The following is a 23,058-nucleotide window of genomic DNA, read 5'->3' as shown; positions in this document are numbered from 1 at the left end:
TTTTGGTTGATGTAATTTATATTTCTAAATCTCATATTTGATATGATGGCGTTTTTTTTTGTTTTTTTTTTTTTGGGATTAGAATATATTGCAATATATTTACTTATGATTTTATGTTACTAACATAATACAATTTATATCTACACATGTTTTGATTTGAAAAATACCTAAGAACAATTTAAATACACAATAGTAAAATTGTTTAATTGAAAAACAGATACCTTGTATTTAACCAACAAAGGTAACCCGTGATAATATTACTGTAATTTGTAAAAGAATGCTATTGATATTTCAAACAGTAACAAAATTACACTTCAATTGATCTTAATGCATCTCATTTCTGGAATATATAACAGTAATCCTTGTCCCAGAGCATCCAACCTCCATCTTCAACATTTCATTTACAAGCATCCAACCAAAATGCAAGTATGCAACCTAAGAAAGTAAGAATTATTCCCCTCTGAATCTCTTATCTTTCTCAACATATATAGTCCTTGAGAAAGGTCATACACAGTGGTCTTGAACCTATTAGAGCTAGAGCTCAGCAATTCGCCAAATTATAGCAATCTTTCTTGCTATGATTAAAACTAAACATCATTTTTTTTTCAAACCTAAACGTTTTCCCCTGTCGGGGAAAAGAAAAATTATTCACTTAAAATACAAAGGCTAAATGTTACAACTTACAAGGACTGTTACATACAATTGCCCCAGATGTGAATTTGCAAAGGCTACAGCTGATGAAACAAAATTGCAATTTATATGCCTACACAAGACAGGGAACCTAATATATACATAGCTGCGCCCATCACAAGAGGCAGATAAATTAGTACCTTTTGTCTTGGGAACCAAACTGCGTAAACTTCTTACACCTGAAACAGGTAAAAATTAAAATTAAAATTAAAAAAAAATACACTTAGAATTTAGAATGTTCACCAGTTGACACATGGAAATAAAAAAAAAAAATGTAATTGCCATTAACAGAATATTTTACTATGAGATTGATGTATGCAGTCAACTAGGCAAGTACTTAATTGTTCAACCTTGTGGATGGACATCATCACATCATACACAAGAGCACAAAGGATTATCTAAAAAGAAAAATGTCCTACTCTGCTAAAAGAACTTCTATAATGACAAATCAGTTTGAGTATAATAGAATTCAGAGGTGCCAAAGGATTATAAGTCGTATGTTTATGTAAAGATGAAAGGCTGAAGAGTCGCAGAATGCAGAGTAAGTTAGCCGCCTAAAGCTAGATAGGTTAAATGAAGTGCAAAAGGGATCCTCATCTTCTGCAGAGAATATCCTGCTACTTCTCCAGAATCTCAACTCTATGGGCCAACAATAGCAGAAGATATAGATATGAAATTTCTTTCTTGTTCTTCCTTGATAAATATATGGGGCAGTTGAAATACAGCTAATCATGCAGCAAGTCAGTAACAATTGAAAACAGAGTTCTGGTGGAGGAAAGTGAAATGAGAAATTAGAGTAACAATGTAGTTTTATTAATCCTGCACAAGTTTCATAAGGCAAAACAATGTGATCTGAGTTCTTAGCTATTCACAGCAAAGTTTTACTCATCATCAAGTTAAAAGCCAAACTTCAGAGTGTTCACGTTTCAAACAAGTAAAATTTAAACACCACAGGCACTATATATTTTCACAGATCTAGAGGGCATGTTAAATCAGGAATCTGCCAGAGGAGAAGTAGACGGTGCAGCTATATAATTACCTTTATGTTCCACTAGACTGAGTCCCAGCTCTAGGAGATGTTAAAACTGCATTAGCATTAGCTAACGACATAGGCGTCAGTGGAGGAGAAGCAATATCTTTTTCATTAAGTTGAGGAGACTCCAGAAGCTTTGTGACATTTGCCTTCGTTCTGTAGTGGCTCGAAGGTATAGAGAAACTTCGTGGAACAGTCAATGGGGGAGTTGGCAAGGGAGATGCTGTATTGGAGGCAGCGAAGATGCTTTTATTTTCTACTGAAAACTCCGAGTTCTTTGACCCTAAAGGACCTGAAAGACCACTTGAAGCAGAGGATGTTGTAGGTTTGTTGGATACAATACCTGGAGGCCTAGGAAGTTCATGCAGCTCACTTATCTTGGGTGGTGATACAGATGGAGGAGAATGACGTGAGGATGTTTTTGGAGATGAAGGCTGAGGCAGCATGGGGCCAGAGGCTCGCAAGGGGGGAAGCTTTGAAGCAGGAATGGGGCCACTAGCAGAAAAACCAGGTTTCCCTGACCGGGAATTACTGCTTAAAGGACCAGAGAAAGATTGTCTTTTTAGTTTCTTATGATCAGATGTATCAACTGAGTCCCTCTGTTGAAATGAAAGTCCATCAGCCACAGAAGGGGGCAGAAGTGTAGAGGCTTGGTTTTCATGGCTGGTATCTCTCTCATCATTTAATGTGTGTGCTTTAAAGAAAGATAATGTCTGGTTATCCTCTTTTGAATCTCTCTTATTAATTTTGGTCTCCAAAGGAGATGAATGCCACATATTGTGAGTCGTGGTTGTTGGCCTTGTACGAGGAGCTGAACTTGTTCTTGAAGAATTGGAACTCTTTGCATCAGAAGGGGTAGGCAGTACATAAGCATGAAACTTTTGTGTGCGGGATGGACGCATTTGCCTTGCTCTCTCAGCTGGATCAAACTTTTTCTCTGGAATAATAGGTGCAGAGTGGCTGTAGCTGCTTGCCATAGGTTCACTTTCTAGCATTTGAGAATCTCCATGGACTTTCTCTAAACTGAACTGCAGCCAGAGAGAATGGCCTCAAACTTCAGAATAAAATAAAAGCCATACTTTCATCAATCATGTATCAGAAGTTTGTAAATTCAGAAGATGAAAATCTAAATCTGGAGATACCTCTATACTGTCCACGGTTGAGGCTTTAGGAAATAATTGGTCTTCTTGATCCAGCTGAAATGAGAGCCAATAAATATAGAAAATCAACAAGATACATACCTTCTTTAAAATGCAGTGACACATAGTTACTAATCCGCAAATTTAGTAAAAACAACCTTGAGAGGCCAAGAGTGCATGTGAGTATGGGGTAGATTTCAGGAGTAAACTACTCATTATTATTATTATTATTATTTAAGCAAGTAGATACAGATGCCAGATGCTACTAGAAATGCATAATTATTTGCAGGCAGCTAAGCACTTTTATGTGCAGTGACTCCTCGATATTGTCTCATGCTTTGACCTCATTTATTAAATCAGACAGGAGAAAGTATAATTAATCCTAGTGTCATACTACTTTATAAACACTTCTTTGAGAGTAAAAACATACTGCACAAATAAAATGAAAATCAGGTTTTTAAACTTTAACAGCCACCAGAATGTAATAGGTATATAAATATTCATATACTTCCTCCATTCCACAAATATTGCACCCTTGGGGGAGGGTGGGGGGACCAGAAATCTGGTAGGAGGAGAGAGAAAGGCAAAAGACAAAAGTGTCCTTGTCCTTGCAAGGAATGACTTTAATTAATAATTATATGCAAGTGGGGTGGGGGCACTTCACATGAGTTTTAGTAAGGGTGGATTGGTAAATGTACAAGGCAAAAGTCTCCTAAAAGGGATATGGTACAATAAATATAGAGTAGTAAACTTCCTAAAAAAAGGTAAATGATGCAATATTTGTGTAACGGAGGAAGTATAAGACTCATGACACTACATGTCTTCAAAACAGCATGAACCACCAGAAACATTTTGATCAAAGTTGTCAAAACACAGATAAACGCCCATTTGTTGAACCAGAATGACAGCTACCAACCATAACAGAGTTTCCATCCAGTACAGAGGCACGACAAGATCCACAGAAAGTTAAAAAGTAAAATGACTTCCATCTTCACGAACACTAATACATGTGAGAATTCTAGCAGCGACTTCAATAGCAAAAGAACTAGACCACATAATCATGTAACATGTGAAATTTATCAAGACAGGTATTAAGACAAAGAAGATATTACTCAAGGAAGAGCGCCAATTTACTGACTACTGATTATACAGAGGTTTATGAGGGAATATAAATACACACAGACACAACTCAATAATAGGCAATAAACCTTGGCATGCACTAACAGCTGAAACATTTAAGATACAATGATATCATTTCCTCAGATGCTCACCTCCATTGAGTTTCTAGATGTTGCAGCAGCTTCAGTTCCCATCTTATGTGGCCGATAGTCAAAACTTAATTCCCCGTTATCATTCGAATCATAACTATTTTCTCCCTCATCCTCCCCATCTAAACCCTCATCCAGCCCACTAAGCTGGTAATCTATATGTTGCTTCTCTGTAATCAACTTTACGAGTGGGTCAGCTGCCTCAAGTGACTTAAGTCCCTTTCTGAAGAAATTCAACTGCAAATCAAACATAGTAAATGTTTAGCGAGAAAGAATTCAGCCGTGGAAGCAGTACCAGTTCCATATAATATGATAATTCAAATTCATATGGAAAAACCTGAGATGTATGATGACGAGCTGCCTGTGTTAAGAGACTCCGAGACTGTCCTTGCTTTAGGGACTTCAACCGGAAAACACACAGTGTTGCCTCCTCTTCATATTCAGTGTGAGCTTGTTGCAATTGCTCTACAGAAAAACCTTCTCCTTTTCCACTTTTTGACCGTCCCTTTTCCTTATGTTGGGCTATCATGTATTCGTATACGCTCCTGAAGATAGTGTACAATATTAAAATAATTCAAAAAAAAAAAAAAAAAAGGACAGAAGTCCCAGAACCATACCTTTTTTCATCACACTGCTGTTTCATCTCCTATGTGAACAGAAGAAAAATACATCTAGTTAATTTCTTTTGATACAATAATGTTCAAACTTCAGATACAGAAGAGTAATCAGTAATCTTTACCAATCGTGGCTAATTAGTAAACCAAAACAATAAAATTTACATGAAATTTTTTAAGGAACTCAAGCTAATCAAACATCACAAGTCAAAATTCTAAAACAAAGAAAGCCTGCCCAAGTTCAAAATAAATTTACTGATGAAGCACATTTCATCAACGGTCAGAAAGAACAAGATTGACTGTGTTGATTGCTAGATAAGGATCATCACTTACTGCATTCACTAATCGCTATTAATTCAATGACCCTCGTCCTGGGACACAAATGTTTTGTTCCAGTCACCACTGCCCCAACTGTCCATGCTATCACAAACCTCGTTGGAATTTCGAGGTTGCAACAGGAAGTGGTTTGACAGTGTGTAGGGAACAATCAAGTGAAAACGAAGATCCAATGATGAGCTGCATAAAAGGGGTTGATTATAAAATAGCCAAGTAGAGGATATGGTGAAGCAAGACTTGCAGCGTAATGGAGCTCCCAGAAAACTTGTCTAAATCACTAGAAAGCAGCTTCATTGAGGATCTGCTATGATTCTTATAATTTCTTGCGACCACATGTACAAGTACAACAAAGCTTGCCAAAGAATCTATATTACTTGAGATATTTGTTGAGAATCTAACCAAGCTTGTCAAATAATCTGCTATGGGAACAATATTTTGTCGAGGATCGGATTCTAATAATTCTTATAATACCTTTTTTGTGGGTTAAGCACTTGTGAAGCTTGATACATTAAATTTTAAACTAATCTAATTCTTCGTTGTGCTACACACATGTACAGCTCAGAATGCTATAAAATTATGGTATATGTATCTTCTAATTCATGAATCATGAATATAAATCAAGTACTGCCTTAGCTATTTTCAGTCTGCACTCTAATCCACATGCAACCTCAGCTGGGGATAGTAAAACATCAGTCACAATTGAATCTTTTGTAACCAGCCTAACAATGAAACAATGTTGTAATCATGGTCTTACATCAACAAATAGGATTATCTGCATATACTTTAATATAAATAGATCCGATCTTAGATTACGCCCCAGGCACAAAAAAGAGCCAGATGTCAAGCCCACAAAAGCATTTCACAGCCCCAAGGAAGCTTAGAAGAGGTCGCAAGCTTCCTTAAACAATATGGTCTGTAGAAGTTAGGAATAGATTATTCATATTGTTGTAATATCCTATATATTAGCACAAGACTAGCATGACAGTGGTAAGAAGCAGAACCTAAGTAGCACAGCACGTCAGTGCTGTTGCTTAGTTACATAACCAGAGTTTAAAAATAAAAAAAAAATAAAAAAAAAAAGGAAAACAGTGCACTTTGGAGGAAATACGAATCATTTCACACAAACAAATTGCAAATAAGGTAACAGCAACAATAGGTAGCTTATATGAAGGTCATGATGGCAAACCTGTACGGTTTGAAGTTCATCAAGAAGAGATTCTGATGGCTTTGTAATTGTTAAGAAAATATGGGAGCGCTGCAAATATATAAGCAAAAGCATGAGAAACTTGTTTAAAACAAAAACTATTCATAATTAAGTAGCTGCAACTACTACTCACATAATGGTCAACAAGTTTCTGAAGTTCGAATTGAACCTTTCCCAGCATCATGAAAACCCTTTCTGCAAGGATTCAAAACATAACAAAAGAGCATTACTCACAAAATTTACAATACAAATCACCACAGTATAATTGTCGATACGACTATCTTGTTCTAAAATGAGGTGGAATAACTCCAACAAACATGCTGCAGAAGTAACTCTAAAGATTCTCGTGATTATGTTATACACAAAGTTTTGTCCATTATCTCCTTTGAAACACTCAGAAGAGTACACATTACTACATACAGCTGTTATAGATTTTAAATTCAGAAATATAGAAATGAGTAAGAATACGAGAAAGAGGGGAAGTTTGATAAATGGCTGTTTTAACAATACAATTAAATCATCAAGAAGGAGAAGTAGAATCCCAGGCCTTTGAGTAACTAGACAATCCCATTAATTAGCTAGAGAAAAAGTATCTTTAACTCAATAATTTATTCCTCTCACTGGCCTATATATTTACTGCCATTTTCCGTAGCGTCCCTATTCCTTGATCAGTCTATTCCTTAATTATCAACAAATCAAAGATAAAGTCTCCAGTGATCAAATCTCAACAGTCGAAAAGTACACAAGTCACCAATTTGCAAAAGTCTTTCCAGAGCATACAAACAAAAAGTTTAGACTGTTGATAGTAATAAGAAAACACAAAGCGGCAAGTATACACATAATACAAGCTACAATTTGCAATCGTAAAATAGGATGTGTCACATACTGCTCTCATCATCCTTGTACAAATCTGCTTTCTCCTGTAGACAGCCACCCATTTCGCGTAGGGACTCAGAGAACTCTGCAGGAACAGTAGAAGTTAGCAGTTTTGAAATTGGTTTTTTTTTTTTCAAGATGCAAGGAATTTAAATTAGTCAATAAAAAGACTGCCTGTTTGCACCAAAAAGAAAAAAACAACACTAGTTTCTCCTTTTCACAACAAACACCACCCCAAACCCTTCCAAAATTTATAATTACCCCAATGCCTCTATAATGGCTCCTCCTTCATCCTAGAACCTTACGTCCTAAACCCTTTTCGGTCTAGAAAAATTCTCAAACTTTATCAATCACAAGTACTTGAATAGAATCTCCCATTAGTCAAGCAAACTAATGTAGTGTGATCAAGTAAATTCTCACACAATATCCCCACAACAACTTCTTAGAAAATACAGTAGCTCTCTCTAATAGTTGAAAAATGCCAAGGAAAGAGGGCATTAAACAGCCAACAAGCTAGAAGAATTTGGTATCATTCTCAACTCTACCAAATTATCATAAATTGGAAGCTCCACATATTACTATTAGTAACTTCTTAAAGATCAAAGGTAATGTCCAATATTCCAATAAATAAGACATACGAAGTATAACGTAATTCATTAACATCCAAATATTTTGGGAGCGCATAATGGAGGCAAGAAAAAAAGGATGCTTTCCATGCAAAAAACCAATTTTCTTTTATGCTAGGGTGATCTTATAAAAGTAATTTATCAATCAACATCATCAACGTCTAAGGGGACATCACAGTTAGAGGCAAAGGACCTTGACAATTACACATGATTTGTACTTAGATATGAAAATAAGCCAAATTGCCAAGAGAAGTTAATGAGAAGAACCTAGAGGCCACAAGGTGCCTATTTCCCACATACGCAGGTAATTGAGCATAATGTGTGTCCTTACCTTTACAGATTCCCTTCATTGGGATGTTCTTATAAGCCGAGTAGGAAAGTATCCTAAGGTTAACATTAACTAGTTTTGTTGAGGACATCAAAATATCAACTTTCCTAGAGCCCTATTCTCAAAATGATTTGAACTGTTTCAAAAACCCAACATGCATTTTTTTGCATTGGGCTTTTTCATTAACTGATATAAATATCAGCTAGTCTAACATATTTTTCTTGATAGAAAGAAAATGGTTCCGTGTGCTCAGATTCATTATTCATTTGAACTTTGATTCAAAAGCACTACCAAAGTGTTTCAAAGAAGAGTTATCTTGACGTAGACTCTACCAAAAGTAAAATTTATACTGCAAATCAATATATCTAATACTCAAAAGAGTATGGCCACCAATACTAGCTAAGTTGACATAGAACAAAAAGGTTGCATCCCAATCTCTATTACAGAAGCTAACTGTTGATGAATATTGGTCTCCAAAATTTGAACTAATTGAAATGTCATAATTTCGCTACTCTCTTTTATATGAGTGGGTCTCATTAGGCAAGTAGTTGATCATCAACTTAAGTTCACAGCATGTACATATACTCTTTGAGTAGTTACATAGTTGCAACAACTGACAATTCCTTCTAATTCTCAATTTCAATCAAAAAGGACGAACCATAACAGTGACTGTTAGATAATGGCCCAATTCAACAAAATAGATAGCGAATTACAACCGCAATTACAATCTCATAATAGCAAACTAGGTACTAACACCGATAAAAACCTATATCGACATGCATTTCGATTATCGAAACATAGAGCTATAATCATACCGTATGCCGAATTTGCAGTAGCAGCAGCAGCTGAAAGCAAACTATCATAACAATTCCTCATATCCTGCATCTCCTGCAATCAGAAATCACAAAACGAACATAAAATCAATTTATTCACACATGCATCCTCACAATCTTTAGTTACAGTAATCAAGTTCACCAAACCCTAACTCTACTCATTACATTCACTCACAGCAAAAATTCACCCTACTCAAACAATTCAAACGGTTAAATCAACAATCGAGTTGACAAATTGCAGAAATTTGAGAAAATGCAGCTCATAAAAATTCAATCCAAAATTAAATTCAAGCATCAACAAATTCAATTAACAACATTGCAAAGCAATTTTCCAAATTAATCGAAAAAATTCAAGAAAACAAAAAAAAAAAAAAATGACCTCAGAAGCAAGAGCAAGATGATCGAGTTTAAGAGGAGGAGGATGAAACTCTTTCCTATCTTTTCCATCGTTTCTCTGGAATGCAAATCTCTTCAGCTTTCCTAACGACGACTTCATTTATATCAATTCAAAAAAAAAAAAAAAAAAAAAAAAAAAAAAAAAAAAAAAAAAACCTAGTGAAATTGTTGAGTAGAGCAAAGTGCAGAAATGAATTGATTAATTAATTAATTACAGAGGAAGAAGAAGAAGGAGGAGAGAGAGAGAGAGATTGAGGAGAGAGAAAGTGAGGGGGTGGAATCACATGATCTGTTGAAGGTATTTGCAGTAGTAAAGAACGGAAGAGAGGAGGAGAGAGAAAAGAGAGTCAAAAAAGGGGTACGCAGTAAGTAATAGTAATAGTAGTAGAGCAGATCAGCAGAGCCGGAGGAAAAGGAAGGAAGGAGATGATCAAACTCTATTTTTGGGTCATTTTTGGGCTTATACGCCCTATTACTGTGTGTACTCACCGACCCACTTCACTCTTTTCCTGAGTCTGTCTTTTATGTTACGTTATGTATCGTTATGTATGTAGTTATTAGGGGTCAAATAAATACGGTTTAAAATCGAACCAAACCGTAAATCAAATTGAATCAGTAATGCGGTTTGGTTTTTTGTTATATGGTTCAGTTTGGGAAATAAAAAATATACGGTTTGCGGTTTTGGTTTTGATTCTGAAAAACTGAAAATTTGTGGTTTAGTTTGGACCGAATAATAATATGGTGCAGAGCGGTTTACAAAATTCCAAATCGAATTAATATAGTTTGGTATAAAACTAATATAATTTTTATTAATATAAAATTATATCTATGTCAGTCAAACCTATGTAATCAAACACAAGAATGTCAAAAAAAAAACAAACACATAGAGTATACAACAATTGCATGAATATTTTTTACACTCTTATTAGAGTCTTCAGGTGCCTCGAGTTGAAACTTTTGACACCACCGTTTTGTTCTTCCCCTACCAAAAATTTTTAAATAAAAAATTATTAAAAAATAATAACAAAAACTGAAGTTAATTTTAGACCCAAATGGTCGATGACCCAAATCCTCATACCGGCCCAATTTCTAGTATCATAAATTAAACTCTTATAAGTATGGAGATGTTCGTATTGCTATAGTCCAATTCGGTCGTTGATTTTTGTTCTTAATACTGTATTAAGGGTTAACTTATAATGATCTCAATTTTTGATAATTTTCAATATATATTCGGATGTAATGTAATAAAAAGAATTTTTAAGATGAGAGTTTGTACATGGAGTGCATAATACACTCGGGTATGATATAATAAACTATTATTAATAATGTACGCTAGTTCTGGAGATTGCATTATGTAGAGAAACCAACTCCTTTTTTTTTTTTTTTTTTTTTTTGACGGGTTGAGAAGCTAGCTAGGAATCTCACAATCATGTGTACAGAACTAGAAGGGGCAAAAAAAACATACAATGAATCCAAATTGTGTATTTATGTTTACTATGATAAGAAAAAATTGTTGATCTCCTAATCCTTTCGTCTGTCAACTGTTCCATCGGCATGCTTCTTCTTGTCGGCGTCGGAATCGGAGAAACTACCGTTACTATTGTAACAGCCAACCGCTGCTCCGAACATGGTCTTCATACCTATATGTTTGGGTAATATTCCTCGCAGCCTACACCATATGTTTGGTTTGTTGGTTGATTCTACCTGGAAAATGAACATGCAACGTAACTTAAGGTTAAAGATCATAATGTAAAGTCTTCATGAAAATTAAACCCTACATTAACTAGTACTCATGCTTTATGGATTGCATAATCTTAATTGTATCAAACCTTATCTAAGTATCTAAGTTTATGTTTATATGATTAACAGATATTTGACGCATATCACTATGGCACAGCTCATAAGGTATTGTATATAGGGGGTCGTGATGGACAGACATGTAAACGAAATTTGGTGTAAGTTCTTTGGAATCACAATCCACTTAAAAGTCTATTATGCCGAAAAAGAAAATAATGCATATCATACATGATTATATGTCAACTTATGTACTTTTAAGTTTGAATGCCTAAGACTCTTGGTTATGAAGTTTACCTGGTCTGTATCGATGGATGTTGTTGGCTGTTCATTTTTAAGTTCTCCAATCTCAGAGTTATCTTCATTTGAGTTCGATCTTGATCTTTGTTTATCTGCAAAAGTACAAAAGTATAAGTTTCCAATTATATAAATAATTTTACTAAGAATTGTAATTTGTGCTTCATAAGGTCATTGAATGAGATTTCACAAACAAACAAACAAAAAAAAAAAAGATTGATAATGAAGCATATAATTAGGGCAAAAAATCATCTTTCTAATCATTAATAATGTTGAAAAATATCATAAAATTCACAACAAGAACACGTGGAATATGATTGCAAAAGGTTATATGTGAAAGCGAGCAATAATCTTTGTGTAGACTCATGTCAAATTTTAACTAGTATTGATAGTATAATGAAGTGCGATGATCAATCATACAGAGTAAATGTTATATTGAGTTTTGGAAATGAAAAATAAAAATTACCATCAATTATATCAGATTGGGTTACATACACCTTGAAACTAGGTGAACGAGATATTTTCATAAACTCCTCATGACTTTCTACCTCGTCTTCATCACCAAAACTATAACTAATTTGATTATCCGGCTCTTCTTTCTCAAAACCTACTTTATTCACCTCCTTGATTTTTAGGTGATCCTCATTAGGCAAAGAACTCACTGATGAAGACGATAAACTAATAATTGTTGGTTCATTAGGGCCATGGCTAAGCAAACTTTGGCGGGAGAGGATTGAGTCGAAGCTCGTGTTACGACGCACAATCTTGATGGCCTCATCACCACCACCATCCGTCTTACGACGATTCCAAAACTTGCAATAATGCCTCTTGTTGTTGGTTACACTTCTTGTAAACGACATCTTTGAGGTTGGAAACCCCATGCTATTAGCTAGCCCCAAACCAAACAATTATAATGTGACCATTAAGTTGGTTGTTCGTGTTATATCAATTAGTGCTAGAGGTTGCATGCTCATCCATATAACCAACTCAAAAGTTTAAAGATTGATTACTCAAATTATAAGGGCTATGTAAATAATTGCTAAAGACTAAATTAAAGAGGTAAAATCACTAATTAAGATTAAGAATGATAAAAATATTTAATGGATAAAATTATATGACTAGGTTGCTAATCTTATTTAAATATATTGACTTTTCTTTGCCAATATTAGGTGTATATAACTAGCCTCAGCTGGAATAATGATGTAAGTTACGTGCCATATAGATGTCATTCATCTATTATTTTTTAGCACAAGATGTCATACAACTAATTAAGAAACTTCAGAAATAACTTGCTCGTTACACACCATCTAATTTTGGTTGTAGAGGAGATATAATTAGAAGTTTAGATTACATGCTTGCGGATAATATATTAGCTACTTGTTCAATTGAATTGGTAGTTTCACCCTTATTATATCGATTAATGATTTACTATATATTATGTAATAGATGAAATGATTGAGACATTAATTAAATTCACTTAATAAACACGCAACAAATTCATGCAAAATTAAAGGAACACGCGAAGCAATATGATGGGTGAGACAAAATTTGCAATTATTCGTGTTATATGACACACGATGGGTTTTTTTAGGAATATCTAGGCAATCTGCATAATCGAGCCATTCATATGTGCAACACTTGGAAATTAAATTAAATTAAATTCATTTGCTTTAAAACTATTCACTATGTATGAACGTTAATTTAAAGGTTTTATATATTTCCCTTATATGAGTGATGCTTATTCTTGTAGGTTTTGTAGCTTAGCATTGTACAATACATGAATACACATATTCTATAAATTAATTGCAACACGTTAACCATTGGTCTCTTCAAAATTTTAATACCTCAAAGTTATCAGTAGTAATTGCTAGCCCTCCTATGATTTTGTTATATGAGTTGTCCCTTCCAATGACAAAAATTCAAGGGAAGATTAGATCTCTTTATTTCAATCCTTTAACATTTTATTTAGTGCTCAAACAATTTATTGTTAGATTTCGTGGAAGCAAAACAACAAGAAGAAAGATATATTCAAATCAAAGGCGTGGAAAAGAACATGAGGAGGAATCTCTCTCCCTTGCCGAAAGAGTGGAAAAACCATCACTTATTCACTAAATAATCTGAGCAATATAATGACTCCCTTTAGTGCTTTCTCAACTCACCAACAACTACAAAATCCCCTCTTAAGAATGATTAGTTGCATCATTTAAAATAGACAGTTTGTTAATACACTACTTTGACCATAATTATATTTAATTATGCTTTTATAAAAATATAAAAAAATATGATAATATTATGATTTTGAGAATAAATAATGAAATTAACTCAACAAAAATATAATGATAATTTTTTTCTTCTACTATGTATATACTTTTATACTACCTCCGATTATTTTTATATACAACTTTGGAATATTTTATATCTTTTAAATAATACTCGAAAGTTGCATATAAAAAGTGATCGGAGGTAGTATATTTCTCGTAATAATCATATAATGTCAAAGTAAGTATAAGGAAATTTAAGCTAAAAATCCATTTGTTCCATTAAGATACCATACGCATATTCTGTTTTCATATTCTAAGATCTCGAATAAAGCATAGATTTTTATCCCAATACAGCCGAAAGTAGTTGAGTAGAACTTATAAGTTATAACTACTCCGTAAGAAAGATGTAGCAAGCAAGACATAATCATAAACCTGCAAGAAAACGCGTTCGGATGTTCCGGTTCCACACATGCACAACAGTGCATTGTCCATTAAACTAGCTTATGCCTTTTCTCCTCAGCCTATTGCACAAACATACCATAGGCTTGTTCCGATTGACCGATTCTCCTTGCTCATCTAATTCGCTCCATCATGACTAGAACCACTAACCGAACCCAGGCCATCATGTGTCTCGAGCCCATTGTCGTGTTAAGCTTGTAAGCTAACACGTACCGAGTCCACCTGACTGCCTTGTAGGAGCATTAAGTTGAATTCAAAGTGAGTTGTTAAGTAGACTCTTATTGACGTTGTTGGCAGTGAGTAGGACGGTCAAGTAATAACATTTAATGTAAATGAATAACAATAATTTTGACATTGTTGCCAGGCTTGCCACTACATCTAATTTAATTAAGCACTCCATTATTTCCATTTATCATAAGTTTCAATTAAGTGATCACAAAATCTTTATTCGTTGCTTTGTTTACTAGCGAGATTAAAAACTATCTAGTCTAAGAGTACCATAGATGGATGCCAAAAAGTTGTTACTGCGAATGGTGTATTCAACATTAAAAACTCTCTTACATGTTGATAGTACAAATCGCATACGCTTAAAATTAAATCTTAATGGAGGTTAACCTTCATGTGGTGGATACTATGTACAGAGTTAAACCATGATTACAAATAATGTGGCTACCTCCAAACTCAATTATCTAGTGAGTGGTACGTGAATCCTAATTCAAAATGAAAAATTCCGAGAATATTTAAAGATTGGCTTTAACATCATAAGATAAGATGCAATACAAGCTCCCCTAATTCAATCAATTAATCAATTTTTCACTGCTGTATTAACTCAGGAATAAGCTTAAGCAGAAACGAAAGCTCTGTCTGAGAAAATTGCGGCTTTGTATCTTCCTGTGATGAAACTTCTTCCTCTGCCTTCACTGGCTTAATTAGATTATTTACTGCTTCTGTTATGTCTTGAACAAAATCGACTATCACTCCGTCGATCCCCATCAAATGTTGCAGGTAGACTGATTCCGATACATTACTGTCAAACACCAATCACAAGAATAAAGATTAGTCATGTTTATAATAATGCAGCAGACTTGAAAATTGAAACAGTTATTTCAACAGACTGTAAAAGATGGACTGATGGTGCTTACTTTAGAGTGCCGTAAGTGAGTAAAGAGAGCTTAGAGTCCTTGATCTTGCTCACAGCTCCAGGGTTTCGGAACACCCCCTTAACCTCGGAAACGATGCCTTGTAAACTGCCTTCTAGACAAAGCTTAATGGCTTCCTCTAACGAGTTTCGTCTAACATCATAGTAAGCCTCAGTTCCTCCATTTGTCAAGAAAAATACAGGGTATGTACCCTGTAGTTTCCTTACTAGAAGGGCCGCGTCTGGCTGGAATGTCGAAAATATTATAGGTCTATCCTTGGCAGACTCATACACAACCTATAAACCAAAACATACACAAATTTGGGTTAGACTTTCTGAAGGTTATACTCCCTCTATCTTAAAATCATAAGACACGTTTGATTGGTGTCACGTGTGTGTGTATATATATATACCTGTAAGACTGATTGAAGAGTATTGACGAGTTGATCTTCTTGGTAAACAATATGATCATCGAATTTCAACTCAACATTAAAACCCAACTTAGGATCAACCTTGTCGAAGGCCTCTTGCAAGGTGCAAAGGGTGTCATCAGAGTTGACATCCCATTTAGTGATTTTGCCATCCTTGTTTTTCCTCAAGAGTGGTTTAGAGACATTTCCTGCATCCTTTTGTGGACCGTAGGTAAGAAACTCGTTTAGAGTTAAGTCTGTCACTCTCTTTTCATATACTATGCCCTGTTTTATGCCACAACACAAATATATTATGGTTAGTAAGCTAATCCTAAAGTAAGCACTACTTTGTAGAGTAAAAGCAAGAATCAAATTGAATGGATGAACTTACATGTTCCTCTGTGTAGATGTAGTCATCGTGGAAAATAATTGGGCATCCATCTTTTGTCACCTATAATAATTGCATTATATTGTCATTAGAATAAACTTTAAAATTCCTTTTGATACAAAGAATTTTAAGGCATTTATAACAATAATAATAATAATAATAATAATAATATAATAATAATAATAATTGTTTATCTATATTGGATCATCATAAAATTATACTCAAATACGTCTTCCTAGATTTACTAATTAGACAATATCTCGTTAAAAATTATAGATATATAGGCACGGACTAAAACCCCGAGATAATATTCTATGGCTTGTACAAGTGACAATAATTGGTCAAAGATTTCTAAATTGTAAGGAGTATAGTTTTAAAATAAATGAAGAACTCTTTAAATAGTAAGAAGAAAAACCTTAATCAAACCTAAACTCTCGTGATTTTATCTAAAGTACTCCGTAATCTACCTGAGTAAGAAATCAAGACAGTTGTGCTACAAATTTTTGGGTTTTTCTAAAAAAAAAAGTTTTGCAAAATTAGCAAATTGAGAATCGCATAATTAGGGTATGTCACGTGATGACAGTTAATACCACGTGATCCACTACAGGTCTACAACTAAGTTTATGGTGTCCATAATTTGCCGGGAAACCAGCTGCAATTGTTTGACCCTAAAATATTTTTTTTTTATTTAAAAAAAAAAAGTAAATTCCTAAACTACCCTCCATAAGACAACATAAACAACTCTGATTGACCAATAATATTCCAGACTGAACAAAATACCGTTGGAATATTCCTATTTCCAAACTCCCAACGACTACCTTTACGGCGTTTTTATTAACTATATGCGGCAAATCACCGCCGCACACCCTTTTCCGGCAACACAAAATCCAAAATAAAAAATAAAAAAAAATTATAAAAAATCTTAAACAAAATTTCATAAAAATTAACAGAGATTGGATCATAAAGAAAAAAAATATACCTGAACGTCAAATTCGACGTAATCGAGGTTGAAGGAAGCAGCAGCATTAAAAGAAAGAATCGAATTTTCTTTAATCGACTTCATCCTAGGATCGGAAGACAGTAATCTATTCATCCCACTCCCACGATGTCCGATCACCATGAATTTTCCCGCTTTTAATACGTTACTCTTATTACCAACCTCCACCCCTGCATTATATTATACGATCAAGTATTAGTTTATTATTATTCGGACAATGTCTCGAGTTATTACATGTAATATTTAAAAAAAAAAAAAATAGTACCTCTCGGTGAGAACCGGGAGGAGAGAAGAGAGGCGGATTCCGGGACATGATCAAGATTCGGAACGTCGGAAACGTGAGCAGCCTTCAAAGCAGCCATTTTTGTGAAATTTAGAGAAGAGAGATAGTGTTTAGAGAGAGAATAATAATTAAAATAAAATGGGATTACGCCAAGAAAACGGGGGTTTATGTAAAAAGAAGAGATTGTATTGAATTTGCAACAATGCATAATTTTTGGGGGGTTTTATATGAAAAAGGAGAGAGAAAAAGTTTGAAGAAAAAAAAGGTAAAAACTCGGGTTATGTTTAAGCATAAGCGGGAAGAACCTAAGAATATTCCTAACGAATCTTCTTTAAAAAGGGTATTATTTCTTCATTGATCCGTTTGTCATATTCTTTTGGATATTCTATTTGGCTGAAAAAAAGGAAATTAATTTTACTAATCATAAAATGAAATTAATATGGTAAGATTTGGAGATTATTCAAAATTGGATTTAATTAGTGTGTGAATAAATTGGAAAATGACAGGTGGAAATGTGCTGCCCAAGTTTGAATTGGGTGGTGGTTGAGGAAATATGGATCATGATTTTGTCATGTCCTACGAGGATAGATAATAAGATTATCTATACACCTTTGACGTCCAATTTTCGTCCAATCTTTGTTATTTTCTTTCCGTACTTTATTTTATTCGCATATTAATTTCATATTCTTTTGCTTGTAAGATCAATGAAAGTTCCTGCCAAAACATTGCATTAAATAATACCACCTTCCACCTGTTCGCTAAAAACAAGTCGATCTTTTGATTATCTTTAAATAATACCATCTTTGGGGGTGTCCGTTTTAAACAAGTTATTTTACCTACAACCTGAATAACCGGTTAATTTTTTTTTCTTTATAATAAATTCATTTAACAATGTAATTAACTCTTAATAACAACTATAATTATGATTTATTAACAATTAATATATTTTTAAAAAAATTCTTATGATTTATTAACCTCCACCCACCTTGTCTCAAAAACAATAACCAAACCTAGCATCCTCCTTCACAATCAACCACTACCAGCAACATCTGCTATCTCCACCGTTGCACCAAACCGCCACCAATCCCAATAGCCTCACCACCAAAAACACACTCAACACCGCCAATTCAGCCTCACGCGGCACCGTCAGCAACACCACCACATCCAGTCCCTTCGCCAATCCCACCCACCACCGATTGAACCAGCCATCCTTGTTTCGGGGTTTTCTGATGTCCTGCGGGAGAGTTACAATTCCGAGACTGGAACCGGACGCCTGTACCTGCAAAACAAACGGATGCTCCGGATGATTGGAGATCTGCCTCCGACGGTCAAGTTAGTACTTGTTTGAGGAGTGATAAATGCGGAAAGTAAAGGTGGGAGATCTGGTTCCTCTAGGGGAGGAGTGATCAATGTGTTTAGACTTCTCTAGGTGAGAGTCATCAATTGCTGAATCCCCTTTAATGAGGATTAATTAAGTATTTATAGTCTTGAGAAGCGTGCCAATTTTAGGTTTAGGTTAACCAGGGCAAATTGGGCTTCTCTCGGACTTTGGGCCTTGGTGGCCATTTTGCCTATTTGGCATATGGGAGGCCACGTGGCGTGGCCTGATCAGTCCATGTTGGACCTCTTAGGGTGACAAATGGCGGACGCTGATTGGCCCACGTGGTGGACACGTGGCAGGTCCGGATTGGTCCATTTGTCATGGGTAATTTTTACCCTAAACATTTGCCCCTCGGAAGGAGTAATTTCTCTTTCCAGGAGGGATTGCTCCTTTCGAAAGTTAGACCCCCGAAGCTTTGCTAGGTCGGCATCTTGTCTAGTTCTAATGGGAGATGGACTTGATTAACTTAGAAAATTTTGATACCTTGGGCGGTATGACATTTTGAAAGTTAATCAATCATAATAATGATTGCCGCCGAACTAGACAGATGTCGATTCTTTGCTCCACTATGCAGATAGCCCCTGATCAGGTGGACTGTCAACTATTGCATAAGGGGTAAGCGTTTTAGCATTATTCGGTCATTGGCCTCTTTTGATTCAATATACTAAGTTCGGTACTTAATTTATTTCGTTGGGGGATGGCTGGTCGTCTGCTTTGGTGGCTGCATAGAAGCAGGCGTCAGACAGGACGTCCAACCAAAGTAGCTACGTCTGTTGGGTTACAGACGGCAGCTTTAAGTATAGCCAACCTAGTAAGAATAGTGGTCGAGTACCTCTGTTTACCAAAAAACAGGCGGACTCCTCATACCTTTTAGGTTCCGTACTAAGGAGGGCGACTGGTTAACCTTGCGGTTAGTCAATCACTGCCTATTTTGTTTGAGTGGTAGGGAAACCAGGCGGCGGGGGCCGAATAGTCCCCTTGATTCGCCAAGTTTTGCTTGGCTATTAACTCAAAGGTTGTTAACCTAGCAGGAGTAGTGGTTGAGAGCCCCTGTTTGCTAAAAACAGGCGGGCGACTTATACCTTTTAGGCTCCATACTAAGTTTGAGAGAGTGACTATGAGTTAACATGGGAGTTACTCAGTCTCCGTCACTCTCTGGCTTGAGTAGTAAAGGTACCAGGCGGCGGAGGCCGGCTGATCCCCTTGATTCGCCAATGTTTGTTGGCTATTAGCCCAAGGAGTGGTTACCTAGTAGGAATAGGGGTTTGAGTGCCCCTGTTTGCCAAAAAACAGGCGGTCTACTCAAACCTTTTAGGTTCCATACCAAGTTTGAGGGAGTGCCTATGAGTTGACTTTGGTGTTACTCAGTCGTCGTCACTCCTGCTTGAGTAGTAAAGGTACCAGGCGGCGGAGGCCGGCTGAACCTTTTGATTCGCCAATGTTTGTTGGCTATTAACTCAAGAGGTACCCCCTGCATTTATCCCAAGTAATACAGGCGGTCATCTGACTCAGATGTCAACTGCTACCACTGGTTTGGTTAGTGATAGAGTTATCCTTGTCTCAAAAACGGCTACGTGGTTGCCCTTGGGGACAGTCGTATAGGTGCCGTGTAATTAGTTTATAGAGCAATGTTCCACCCAAAAGGGAGCTGCTCTCTGCGACGAATTTCATCCGGAGGGATGCCGCCGGACGCCTGCTATGATGTTGGGACAGGTCGTATTAGTTTAAAGATTGGATCAGTTGGCTTGGCGCCTGGACTGATCATTCGGCTTGTGGCCTTGGTTAGTTCTTGGTGAACGTAGGTGCTAAGTAAGAGGAGGGTAGCCGCCTGTTTAGGCACAGGGTCGGCCAGGCCCTGATCATTTTTTAGCTAAGTATAGGGGGGGTGGCTGTCTGTTTTGGAACCAGCCGGCCCTCTTCTATGGAGAGTAGCCAACTGTATGTCCAGACGGCATGCCCCTATGGTGATAGAGTAAAATATTCAATGGAGAGTAGCCGACTGTAAAGGTACAGGCGGCATGCCCCTCTGAAGATAGAGTAAAATACTCAATGGAGAGTAGCCGACTGTAAAGGTACAGACGGCATGCCCCTCTGATGATAAAGTGAAATACTCAATGGAAAGTAGGCGACTGTAAATGTATAGGCGGCCTGCCCCTCTGAATCAGTATCAAGTATTGAAATCATTTCAAGTGTTAGAGCAGATGGATCACCTAGTTCCCTTCCATAAAGGATGGATGGTGTTATTAATGAGAGTCGGCTGCTTTCATAGCTACGAGACTTCATTGTATAGGGGGTCGACTACTATTCATGCCGCCTCTCTTGCTTGATAGACTTTAGGCAATATTCTTTAAATGAGAATGACAAGTGATCACATAACTGGGATAATCATAATAATGATTGAGGTAGCTTTAACAAGGCTATGAAACCACGCAAACCATAGAACCAGACATTCGGCATGCCGCCTGTTTTGAAAAACATCCTATTCTTTGATGGATTTCATGCCTCCTGCTAGCCTATTTGTGAGGACCAATGAAGGTGCCATCGAAGTGTCGGCTACCCAAGCTAAAGCGTCCACGAGAAGTTGCTAGATTTTATTGCGCATCCGTTCACTAAAATAAGAGTAATAAAGGTTCTGACTTATCAAGAAATTGCCGGTTGTTCTCATGATGATTTGCTTGATGATCTCGGCCATCCATGCTTATTATGGCTTGTCTAACAAAATACGAAGGTTGCTCTGTTTTTCTCATATCCAACCAATAAGGGCTGCCCACTTTAGTTAACCACTGACTTTTAAGTGAGCATGTGCCACTTGCTTTGTAACATTGCTAGCTCCATTGCAGGTTAGTGGCTTTCTTGCTTTCCTTGCTTAGCCAAGTTCGAAGGTTAACCACCTTACCGCCTGTTTACATGTGAACAAAGGTGTCGTTTAATCATGGCTTTGTTCATTACATCACAATACAATAAGCCATAATGTAAATGCCAGCTGAAGCTAGGTGACTAGCGCATGATGCCGGTTGCATGCTATTTACGTGCTTGGCATTATTTAGACAAAAATGATCATAAGACTCGGCCCCTATTTAAAAAGTATGAAGACCCACTTTTGCTCATGCCCTTTCAACCAAGTGTCGGTTGTTTAAGGTGAGTCTAGCTGGGACTGGGCTTGAGTCTTGAAGAGCACTTGTGGCCGCCTATTTTCATTAACAAGGGTGGCCGACTATTTGATTTTATTGAGCGTCTGAGCACCGAATGCCGGCTGAAATAAGAGCAATGAGGATTCCCTAACTTAGCAAGTTGAGTTATATACTCTTGGGCTCATAAATTTGGCTTGGATGATCACTTCATGCAGCTCTTCAAACACATGGATACACACTTGGTTGGACGAATGGATAGCTTAGCATCTACTTGGCATGTACTCGTACCCAGCATCAACGTCAAATCTCAGCATGATATTTGAACTTAGCACGATAATTGTGTTTCATGTGCCGCATGTTTTACTATGGCTAGCTTCTTTGGTTGAAGTGCCCCCTGCTAGCTTGAGCTACGACACCTAGATGCCGCCTGCTCTCGAATGCTTCGACCATCTGAACTCAGCCAAGCCGGATGTGTTTTTTAGAGCCGCCTCCTTGCTGTGTTGCTAGGACTAGGCCGGCTGTCTATAGACATACAAGGGACTTGCTGTTGCGTGCATACACATGGTGGCTGTTTCTTTACAAACAATAGCAATGTGTCGTTTGATTCTTGATGTTTACCCATGATACTATGAAATTTCAAAAGGCACTCATTTTGAGCTTACATGGTGCTTTGGTAAGGATGCCGAGCTGCTCTTCTCAATGGAGCTAACTTTCAAAATTTTATTCGGCCACATGATGCCGTATGATCAGCTTGCCGCTTGTTTTAATTATGTTTTGATCGTGTTGGGCATTATTTAGACCAAAGTGATTCAAGACTCGACCCTCATTACAAAACATGAAGACCCATATCACCTCACGCATTACTTGATGCGTTCGCTGTGGATGCCGCCTGCTTTCATGAAAGACAAGTGGTTTGTTGGATTTACTTGATGGCTAAACAGCCGGTTTCAATGCTTCCCATACATATATACAGCTGTCTAGCTGCCTATTTTTTACATACACACGAACTCATTCATCTCGGCCTTTTGAGTTGCTTGTTCTTGAAGTGATCAATCCGGCTGTTTGGTGGCTCGGATTGGGCTGGTTGTTTAGGTGCCGCCTACATTAGCATGGCTAGCTGATTTGTCATGCTTCGTGGCTAGGACTAGGCCGGCTGTCATCTGGCCGCCTGCTTCC

General features: G+C 36.6%; 2 protein-coding genes across 3 annotated transcripts; both read right to left on the bottom strand.

Annotated features, from left to right (window-relative positions):
* Positions 1 to 208: 208 nt before the first annotated feature.
* On the bottom strand, positions 209 to 9,783 carry LOC110694672 (uncharacterized protein At2g33490-like). Of its 2 annotated transcripts, XM_021871836.1 has the most exons (12): positions 9,628 to 9,782; positions 9,327 to 9,437; positions 8,930 to 9,002; positions 7,171 to 7,245; positions 6,418 to 6,479; positions 6,267 to 6,335; positions 4,748 to 4,776; positions 4,468 to 4,675; positions 4,134 to 4,367; positions 2,866 to 2,919; positions 1,730 to 2,751; positions 209 to 869 (listed from the first exon to the last, which is right to left on the bottom strand). In XM_021871836.1, the coding sequence occupies exons 3-11, from the start codon at positions 8,997 to 8,999 to the stop codon at positions 1,732 to 1,734; spliced, it is 1,821 nt and encodes a 606-aa protein (XP_021727528.1). In that variant the 5' UTR covers positions 9,000 to 9,002; positions 9,327 to 9,437; positions 9,628 to 9,782; the 3' UTR covers positions 209 to 869; positions 1,730 to 1,731. The 2 variants fall into 2 exon arrangements, with proteins under 2 accessions (XP_021727528.1, XP_021727527.1); XM_021871835.1 differs by having other exon boundaries at positions 9,327 to 9,783.
* Positions 9,784 to 14,673: 4,890 nt separating this feature from the next.
* On the bottom strand, positions 14,674 to 17,755 carry LOC110694671 (glycerophosphodiester phosphodiesterase GDPD1, chloroplastic-like). Its single transcript, XM_021871834.1, has 6 exons — positions 17,353 to 17,755; positions 17,070 to 17,257; positions 16,094 to 16,153; positions 15,706 to 15,987; positions 15,297 to 15,589; positions 14,674 to 15,181 (listed from the first exon to the last, which is right to left on the bottom strand). Exons 1-6 carry the CDS (start codon positions 17,576 to 17,578, stop codon positions 14,968 to 14,970), a joined length of 1,263 nt encoding a protein of 420 aa, XP_021727526.1. The 5' UTR covers positions 17,579 to 17,755; the 3' UTR covers positions 14,674 to 14,967.
* Between the last annotated feature and the right edge of the window lie 5,303 nt (positions 17,756 to 23,058).

This window comes from Chenopodium quinoa, unplaced genomic scaffold, assembly GCF_001683475.1.
Source record: "Chenopodium quinoa cultivar QQ74 unplaced genomic scaffold, ASM168347v1, whole genome shotgun sequence".
Classification (NCBI taxonomy): Eukaryota; Viridiplantae; Streptophyta; class Magnoliopsida; order Caryophyllales; family Amaranthaceae; genus Chenopodium; species Chenopodium quinoa.
Note: the sequence above shows the minus strand (reverse complement) of the source record. Positions and strands in the feature narration are given on the sequence as shown.

What these genes read in the sequence shown, in the direction of transcription:
- LOC110694672 (XM_021871835.1), bottom strand. Translation starts at nt 9,443, where the DNA reads ATGAAGTCGTCGTTAGGAAAGCTGAAGAGATTTGCATTCCAGAGAAAC. An exon ending in ATGAACTTCAAACCGTACAG is followed by an intron (nt 4,777 to 6,266) that starts GTTTGCCATCAT and finishes CTGTTCACATAG; the next exon opens with GAGATGAAACAGCAGTGTGA. An exon ending in CAGCAGTGTGATGAAAAAAG is followed by an intron (nt 4,676 to 4,747) that starts GTATGGTTCTGG and finishes CACTATCTTCAG; the next exon opens with GAGCGTATACGAATACATGA.
- LOC110694671 (XM_021871834.1), bottom strand. Translation starts at nt 17,578, where the DNA reads ATGCATTGTTGCAAATTCAATACAATCTCTTCTTTTTACATAAACCCC. An exon ending in CTCCCGGTTCTCACCGAGAG is followed by an intron (nt 17,258 to 17,352) that starts GTACTATTTTTT and finishes AATATAATGCAG; the next exon opens with GGGTGGAGGTTGGTAATAAG. An exon ending in CTCTTCAATCAGTCTTACAG is followed by an intron (nt 15,590 to 15,705) that starts GTATATATATAT and finishes TTTGGTTTATAG; the next exon opens with GTTGTGTATGAGTCTGCCAA.